This window comes from Egretta garzetta, unplaced genomic scaffold (genome assembly GCF_000687185.1).
Source record: "Egretta garzetta isolate BGI_Z169 unplaced genomic scaffold, ASM68718v1 scaffold34, whole genome shotgun sequence".
Taxonomy (NCBI): domain Eukaryota; kingdom Metazoa; phylum Chordata; class Aves; order Pelecaniformes; family Ardeidae; genus Egretta; species Egretta garzetta.
In genome coordinates, this window is record NW_009259586.1 from 1,871,719 (window position 1) to 1,881,348 (window position 9,630).

The following is a 9,630-nucleotide window of genomic DNA, read 5'->3' on the forward strand; positions in this document are numbered from 1 at the left end:
AGCTGCATCTCGGCCGTGGCGCAGGCTGGTGCCCAGGTCTGCCCGCCTTCCTGCTAGGCCGCCGGGCGCAGAAGCTCTCTCCTGTCGGGAAGAACGGGCCTGCATTTGCCCCTCATAGGTTGCAAAACACATGTGGAAGGCAACCAGATTATGCTGTTATCCGTAACCACCTCCATTCCTCACCCTATCCACGCCAAAACAATTACATGGCTAATATAACAACTCACTCTCTAAATCGCATAAAATTCTGGAAACAGAGTTTGAATGCTGAAAGCTACAACTACAGAAAAAAGGGAAGCGAGTGGGAGGACTCAAACAAATGTCTGCCCCCTCACAGCAGTTACTCCCTCTCGTGCCAGATTCTATCCCGTTAGCTTTCTTAGGAAGAGACTTTGTCATATTTGAGCCCAAGACATACACATCTCCAAACAACCTTCCTTCCCCACACACTTTTCCCCTAGCTACTGAATATTCTACCAGGTAACAGCACTACTTTTCTGCTTCCCTCTCGACACACCTCCAACACTAGGAAACTGAAGTCAGGGTCTAAAGCAGACATTTACTAAGTCACCTCAGCTTATCTTTTTACATAATAGAAAATCAACTTGAAGGATCATACCAGCTGACAAACTAAAATGGGTGCTCAGGGTGAGATTAGTCACCTTCACATGTGGTTATAAAGGAAATTCAGGGAGACACCTGAGTCAGGTCAAGACATTAGGACAGGTTAACTTCTCTTTCCCAGTATCCAGCAACTCCATCCATACCCAAATACCTTCTCTTCAGGCTCAAATTCATTAAAGCAAACCACAATCACAAAATGCAGGTACACCAAATGCCTAGTTTCTGCAAGGCAAGTATTTTATTTGAGAAGGAGAAATCTTAAATTCACAGGTAGTTTCCAATGTAATACAAGTATTTTTGTTAACATTAATAAATAGTAGTATGCATGCACTTTGCTGTTTTCTCAGATCTAGATCTTCTAGCTGTCAGCTAAGATTTCAACTGTATTCTAACTTTATTATTCCATTTTCCACTGTTACAGTTGTATTAAGTGTTACAAGCACACTGTTACACCTTCCCCTAATTGTAGCCCAAATTCAAAGGAGCAAAAATTTTTAACTATTTGTATTATGTTTACAGAGAATGGAATGCATTTTTTTTAGAACAGTATAAATTACAACATGGGACTTTAAAGTTTATGAAGTCTTTATAGCAGAGTCATTTAAAGCTGAAAAAAAAGCCTAAATGTATCTGACCATTTTTGAATATAACATTTTAGGTTTTAGTCATGACAACCATCTGAAGCCTAAATACATAAGTTCAGTCATTCTTACTCACATTTTCTGATCCACATAAGCATTTTTCAGACTGCACTTACATCTACTTTCTTTACCACTTTCTTCTATTAAAAAACACGGATTTGTTTAATGTACACATTATATGCCAGTATCTTTGTTGCACAGTTTTCTCCCCAAATTATCATTGCCTATGTTTTCTGTAAAAATAAAGCAGTTAGGATTATTAAAAAACATTATAAAGCCATCTAATTTGACACCATTCCTTCAATAAACCAGCAGTGGCAGAACAGACGAGCTTTGCCTACTGTACGTTATTTTAGAAAACTGAAAATACATCAAGCACCAACCAACACAGCAGCAATAGATGCTTTCTTGTCATCAAAACACTAAGCCTCCCTCACACTTCTTACTATCTTTTTACAAAGTTATTTAAATATGTTACTATCATAGTATAACACCCTAAAATATCATACTAAAATTATGATATGTTATTATCAAACGTGTGGTAACAACCCACTTTCTGACCATAAAGTTAATTACCAAGGAACTAGAGACATCCTTTTTACAAAATACCACTGTAATCTAATTTCTCATAGCAAGAGAAAAACAAAAGCATGTAAGTAAATTACATTAAATTAAAATAAATATTAGAAATTTTATTAATTATATATGCTTGCCAAGTGCAGTCCAAAGGGCCTTGTCTACTCTTTAAATCAAAAAGAGAATGTTTTCATTTTCAGATTCATAGAATCTGATGGAAATTTTGGATCAGGATACTAAACATGGGAAAGGAAAGACAACAGAAATATAAATGGGAAAGGGGATGGAAACAGAGAGGAAAAACTATAACAGAACAAAAAAGGGCACAGGTGAGGAATTAGTTATTACTTCCAGCCCCACAAGAGTAGCTGTCAGTCATGAACTGCTGACAGGGCAGCAGCAGAAGTGGCAAGATGCAAACTGTGGAAACGTGGCAGCTCTGAGTAAGACTCTACAGCGTGTAAGGTTGGGCTGACTGTCACGCTACTTTTCCAAACTAGTGGAGTCTTCACAAACAATGCAGTCTTTTCCTTCAGCAGGGTATGAATCTGTGCTAGTAAACTAGTGTATAAGTTAAAAATTACAGAATCACTCAACATTTAGTGAGGCTCAAAAGTGTACTAAGCCTTTTATGTGTCAGATGTTTTCTCGTCAACATTAATTCCTAGTTTGCATTACTTCTGATAAGCAGGGGCTGTTCATTACACTAAGGGATGATGTCAGAATTTCTCAAACCTATCTGGTTACTTTAGAAGTTTTCTCATTACATTGAGGGTAGATCCCCTGTACCCTGTCCCAAAATGGTTCCAGTGGTTTATGTAATTAAAGAGCTGATACAATTTGTTTCGTTTCTCAAATCCTGGAGCTTTGGGTATTTTACTGTGATAGGCAGAGAAAAAGCAGCTGCTAAACCCACCAAACATTCCAGCAATGGCCAGTTCAAATTCTGAATGGCCATAGAAGGAAGCAGGGTCAAAGATAATTGGCCCAGAGTCGTCCTCAGCCACATTCCCTGCCCACAGGTCCCCATGCAGGAGAGCAGGAACAATTTCTACGTCACAGAACATTTCAGGAATCTTTAGCTGAAAAAGCATGAAAAAACATGTAACAATTAAAGAGTTTTGAAGAATATACTAAATAAACTACTGCATTATATAAGAGACTAAGCTGGCCAAATACTGCCCATTTGCAGTCCTCATGGAGTGCTTTTGACATTGATAGCTACAAAACCTAAACCTAAACTGTAAACCAGTAGTAAATGTTCTTGGTTGTTCTTGACAGAGCTTAGCAAATCATTTAATTCACAGTCTAGTATCAACATCTAATATTAACATATTGTTTCTAGACAGGACTGTATTGGCTGTCACAAGAAATATAAAACAAATTCCATTTAAATTAAAGGTTTCAGTGGCAAAAAGGGCAGCAGTAAGCATCTGTACCAGTTAACTAGAATTAAGGAAGAAATTGTGATGTAGAGCTTGCAGAGGAATACACTCCTGGCTGTTTCCTAAGTGTCGTGTGGAGTGTGACCTGAATCACAGTCTCAGCTGTGAGCCTGGACCAATTAAAAAAAAAAAAAAAAAAAATCTGCCTGGGCAGCAGAATCTTACCTACTTTGTAACTCCAGGTTCTTAGATAGGATTTACCATCTTATTATTAGCTGTATTCTAAGAAATAAATGTCAGTGCTGAATTACAGGTTTCTTTTCACTATCTATTAAAAAACTGAAAGAGCAACATGAATTCTTTTCAGCTGATGATGTTGTTGGACCAGCTGTAAAGCTAGGCCAGTTACTGCTGTTCATTAAAAGCTATGTAAATCTCTTATAAAACACCTCTAAAATTCCACTGATACTTATTTTCTAATATTCTAAAACAAATTTATGACATGATTCATACTTTCAGCTGTGACCAAAGTTCTCTGGCTTCTCTGTCTCCATAATCTTTCTCAATCAAATCCAACTGAGCCTGGAGTCGGTGACGAATAAAGAAGGAAGGCCAATCACTCTGCCATTCATTCACCTAGAAAATGTAATACAGAGGTTTGTAATAAACAATTTTAACATATACATTGTCAGTATATTAATAATACACAGGTATCAAGTTAAAATGTTTGAGGCTGACACAATGGCCTAGACAATGTTACTATGACCTATTCACAATGTTACTAGACATTTTGTTGATTGTTCTTTTGGGAGTGATACTCTCTTCCATGCTTAGGTGGGGCTGTCTCTAGCATGAGATATAAGTTGAGGTTCTGGCTATTTTCATTCATTCAAATTTTCTTAATGTGTTTTAGAATGACAGTTTCTGTTCTGGTGAGATCATTTCAGTTGTTCCATATTATATGCCAAAATCTTTCTGGAAATGCAAAAGCATTCATTTTTATTGAGTAATGTATTTCTAATTTGGTGAGAAGTTATACTTAGCAAAGAGTTTGAGATCTTGAAAGTTCATTCAGTTAAACAGCAGAATGAAATTCTACCATGTGCAGAGCCAGCAAATGACTGACTTCCCCTGAGAGCCCCTTCCATCGTCTTATGTGATGTCTTACATGATGAGGCTCTCTAAAAGCAGTGGATTTTGCCATTTGAGATCTATACAGTAGGCGTTTAGAAAAAACAAAATCATGACATGGTATGTGAAGGGATACTTATTTTATTAAGCATCAACAAGCTAAAGAACCACCGCACAATTTCAAATCCTTCTTGATCCGCTGCGTCTGCTTGTTACATGCGTTGTAGCAAGCCACACACATTGAATAGCCATCATATTCCCCTCACCGTCAGGTCAGAATGAAACAGTGGAAGCAAAACTGTGATCATAAAGCTGAAGGCCAAGGAAACAAGCTTTTGTATAAAGAGTTTATAGAACTCTATGAGTACATGTTAGCTTTCGCAGGCATGGAACATACCTGTGGTATATAACCACAGCAAGTGGCTGTATGGAATCCAAACTTATCCACATACTGAGACTCAGCACATCCTGCTCCTTTACCTAAGGAACAAAATAAATATTGGGAGTTTTAAGATCCTTATACAGTAAAGTTTGCAAACACAGAACTAAATTCCACAGAATAGGCATACAAACTGATTTTAAGCAGTAAGTTACACTTACTTCACAGTTACAACCCTCTCTGAAGATGGAAAGAACTCTCTTAAACTTGAAGATACTGAATGGAAATGGAGGCACAATGAGTCACAGTTGGTGACTTTTCTTTGCATAAATGAGTTAGACATTCAGGAACAGAGTCCAGATACCAGATTCACAATCTACTATTCCGACACTTGAACATGTTGTCATTAAATATGGCTTATTTTTGATAGATTATTTGTGACCTGCCAGTAATTTGGCCTTCACTCAGAAATATGTACTACAATATGTCCACCACTAAGAGTCAAACCTGGTCCATCCCTGAAGTCATGGGAAAGACACAGAGACTGGTGGTTCAGGTTTTAATATGAATAATGTTAAAAGAATGATTCTTTGTATAGCTTTCTTTTTTTTTTTTTTTTTTCCATTTATGCCTTAATCCACTTTCCAAAGACTGATGGATGGTGTCTTCATTGAAACTGGATCGTGACCTTACACTGCTGAATTACAGTTGCCTTCAGGGAGAAGCAATTGTTGTGTATTTTGCTACATATTTGAGTTCAGAAATGTAGTTCCCAACATCTTTAAAGAGGAATTTAATTATGTGTTTACTAACTGGGACCATATCCTGTAATAACCTAATTGTCTAAACCAAGAGTAAACAAAAAAAAAGAGGTTGTCTGTAAGGTCAAGAACGTTGAGATTGATGGTGCATGAGGCTGAAAGGTTTAACTGACACCGAAAAAGACAATTAGTCCAAATTTTCAGTTTGACTTATGAAATGTTGAAAGATCTATCAAATATCAGCATGATTTCTTACTAAATTTTAGTATGCGCATAATTTTATACAACAAAGTACACACAAAATGAAGCATTAAGAAGAAATTAATTTAGTTTTGTCAAGGTTAAAATTACACATTTAACAATTATAATAGTAATTGTAGCTCCTGTGTATATAATGTACATTTGAGAAGTGTGGCAAAGGGACAGAAGGGACACATCTCATGAAACAGTGTCCCAGTATTGACTTTGATTATCATTAAAATTTATAATGCAATACTGTACCACAGACAAATGAATTATTTCATTTTTGGTTTAGTACATGATATCAATACTCTACCAATTGTGTTTCCCTCCTTCCTCAATTTCTCTCCAAGTTTCTGGTTATAAAGATGAAGATCTGCTATCTGCTCTCCAAGCTTTGAAGAATATCTGTAGGATCAAAAACCAAAATGCAGCTGAAACAAGTGAACAAAGTATTACAGGGGGGAAAAAAAAAAAAAATCAGTTAAATATAAGCAAGTGTATATTTGCCAAATACAGAAACTTAACCAACTTCACAAGTACCTAACAGGGAGCAAATGACTAGACAACAGCTCTGAAGAAATGGGTTGTAACAGATAATAAAATGAACATAAGTCAACACTGTTGCAAGAAAGGTAAACAGAACACAGGGTTGTATAAACAGGAGCATAAAGTGCAGGAGGATCAAGTAGTCCTCATCAGCTTCACATTAATAAGCAGAGAACAGAACATGGTGTCCATTTTTGGGCCTCACATTTGGAGATCAGCTGAACAGCAGTAAGAATGGTAAGTCTAAAAAGAAGCCATAGGCAACGACTGAGTTGAGGTTGCTTAATGCAACTAATAAACAGTTAAAAATATTGCAGATATCTTAACAGAAGCTGCAAGGACGGAAACCAATTTCTTCTGTGCCCAGAATGGGTAGAAAATAATGGGTTTAAAACTGCAACCTGGAGGACTGAGATTAGACATTAGAAAAATCTTTCCTAGGAAGAGTGGGATGGATTGGAATGGACTGTTTGGGGAGGCTGTGGAATTGCCATTATTCTCCCAATAAAAATAGATAGGTTGGGCAAACAACTGCCAGAAGAGCCATAGGCATTACTACGTTCCCACAGAGGCCCAGAACGAAGCAGTTAACTCCTGAAAGTGTGTGTTCAGCAGCCTATGACTCTTCAATTCCATGTTCAGATTGGCTGATGGACAAAATGGAAATTCATGTTATCTATCCATTTAGTTCCTCCTCACCCTAGTGCCTTTGACCTTGTTGACTGGCTTCAATCATACTTGAAGATTATGCTTTGAGAAGCAGAGGTTTCAAAGACATAAGAAAATGTAAAGAAAACTGATAGGCTGGGAAAAGAAACTCAAATGAAAAATCTCATGAGGGAAAGATAGGCTAAACACAGACTTTATCACATTCACTTCAGTAGTATCTCAGCACACGCAGACCAGCAGATAAAGCTCTAGGCTAGCAATAGCATGCCATTTCTATTGCAGGCAGAGGGTCAGAGAAAAGCAAAATATAGGGAAGGAGTGTATACACACACATATATAGATATGTGTATATATTTTTTTAATATGTACACATACACACACACAAACATGGATCTTGACAAATATAAGCTCTAACTGAGAGAATAGAGAGTTTCTTCTCATGAAGTTTTTTGACTGACTGTAAGATATAAGAAAACATGCCCCAAAACATCATAACAAGAGAGAGAGATGTACAGACATACTTGTTGAGGTGTTTCATCTTTAGGTACTCCATGACAAACATTGCTCCTCCTCCAGGTAGGTCAATTACTTTAATAGGCTGAGGTACTCTCACAATATTGGTTTTCTGAATAGCTTCCAAACTTGCCATTTCCCCTTCAAACATTTTTCTAGCCTGTCAAGGAAAAATAATATCCTTGGGCTAAACTATGGATGTCTGCAACAAGTACTTTGGAAAAAAAAAATCTCCTGGTTTACAAAGCTACAAGGAGCTAATTCATCATGATAAAAGAATGTAGCTGCAGCAAGGTTTCAGTACTTGAGTGCCTTTATTCCAACTTTTTTTTTCCCAAATTCATTGTAGGGTAGTAGGATATGTCAGATATGTCACATTTCACTGTCATTTCCAGTGGCTTACAGAGATACCAAACTACTCAGATGTAACAGTATCTCTGACAATAATACCCAAGACCTCCTTCAAAACCACAGATGACAATTACTAAATGAAGTAAAAGATCGAATCCTTAAACCGGTTCGCCTTTCCATGCAGGTCAATGGCCACCAGATGGAGATGACAGCAAAAATATTAAGCCTGTACTCTACATTTTTGAAGTAAAGATGCTGTTCTTCACAGAAGTTTTAGGATGGTTTTGATACTGATAAAGCAAATTTCTGATGCACGGTGGTGTTACAAAAAGCCATTGAGTACTGTATTCATTTACTAACAGAAGAGTCAAGAACTCGGCCTGAAAAATTGCAAGAATCACACTACTAGAAATACAAAAAGCAGTGGGGAAGTTTGAAACCTCTGTAGCTTTAAAAATAATACATGACTTTTAGCACTGACACCCTGTTTCCTCCCTCCCACTATTCTATCCTACCAACTGAAACATGAAAAAGAATGCAGTGAATGCAAATTCAGCTTTAGACTCTTCCACACTCCAAGTACAACAATACCAACTCTGTAATTAGCCTCTTTTTACATATTGCAATGTCAATTCTTGTTGTTGAGGGTTATCACACTGCATTACACCTCATTTTGCATTAACAAAACCTGATGCATTAATACTTGATATAAAATAGACTACAGCTTTTAAAAAAAAAACCTGAAAGGAAAACTTGAATAATTAAAAGTCAGCCTGAAAATGCAGAAATCTAAATTATTAACAATCATGTGTTTTTAAAATAAAAAACTCTCAACATGCAACAGTATTAGTAGTTAAATATCTGATAGCATTAACCTGAGGTTTCTGGTTGATTTTAACAAATACTCGTCCACTGTCTGTTTCATAACCTTGGCCTTGGCTAATGTATCCTCCTCCCGAGCTTCCAAATGCCTTCAGAACGGAAGTTTTCAATTCTGTTTTCAGGATTTTTTCCATGGTGATTTCCAGGCTGCTGCAGCTGTTTTCTGTTAAATCCACTGCAAAACAAGATTAAAGGTTTGGGTCCTTCTTTTGCTGTCACTCTGCTATGAGGTAGAAAGGGCCACCCACCAAATAAAAAAAAAAAAAAAAAAAAAAGCACCCAAAAAAAAAAAATAGCAGCCAAAAAAAAGAAAGGCAAATCCAGAGATAATATTTCAAAATGCTTTGTCTCCCATGGGCTTTTATAGCTATACGTAAAAGTCTTTAGAAATATTTGCTAGAATAAAATTGGGAGGTGTGTTCTGGGTCCTCTCTCAACTGTGCCGAGAGCTGCTGGTATTTGTAGTTTGGACCCGTTTTTCTTTTTTAAGCTCTCTGATCGCATGGGTAGAAGACGTCATTTTTAAACCAATCCACTAGAGGGAGTTTAAATGAAACAATACAAATTGCGCACGCGTTGTATTGTGGCTATTTAAGATACGAAAAACAAAGTTGCAGTCCATAAGGACGTGATTAAATCATGCTGCTGACCAGAAGTCGGCCACCAGAAATGTGTTGTCATCACTGAGATCTTTAGAATGCTTCCCCTTCTTGGGACATAATTCGTTCTCTCACAAGAGACAGTCAAAAGATTTTTTATTGCCTGCAAGTGCCCTCAAGGCAGTGAGATAGTAAGGTGCTCAGGGCTGGACATTATCAAGTGAAAATCCACAGTAAAAACATAAAGCTGTTAATAAAGAAATTTGTGATACTGTTCCTATATGCTTACCCAGATCTAACTTGATCTTTAGGACATCATTTCAGCTTTTT

The 9,630-nt window shown here is 37.0% G+C and overlaps 1 protein-coding gene across 1 annotated transcript; it reads right to left on the reverse strand.

Annotated features, from left to right (window-relative positions):
• Positions 1 to 1,034: 1,034 nt before the first annotated feature.
• FN3K (fructosamine 3 kinase) lies at positions 1,035 to 8,857 on the reverse strand. The gene is made up of 6 exons (XM_009637802.2): positions 8,695 to 8,857; positions 7,477 to 7,628; positions 6,054 to 6,145; positions 4,755 to 4,837; positions 3,740 to 3,862; positions 1,035 to 2,923 (listed from the first exon to the last, which is right to left on the reverse strand). Exons 1-6 carry the CDS (start codon positions 8,833 to 8,835, stop codon positions 2,585 to 2,587), a joined length of 930 nt encoding a protein of 309 aa, XP_009636097.1. The 5' UTR covers positions 8,836 to 8,857; the 3' UTR covers positions 1,035 to 2,584.
• Between the last annotated feature and the right edge of the window lie 773 nt (positions 8,858 to 9,630).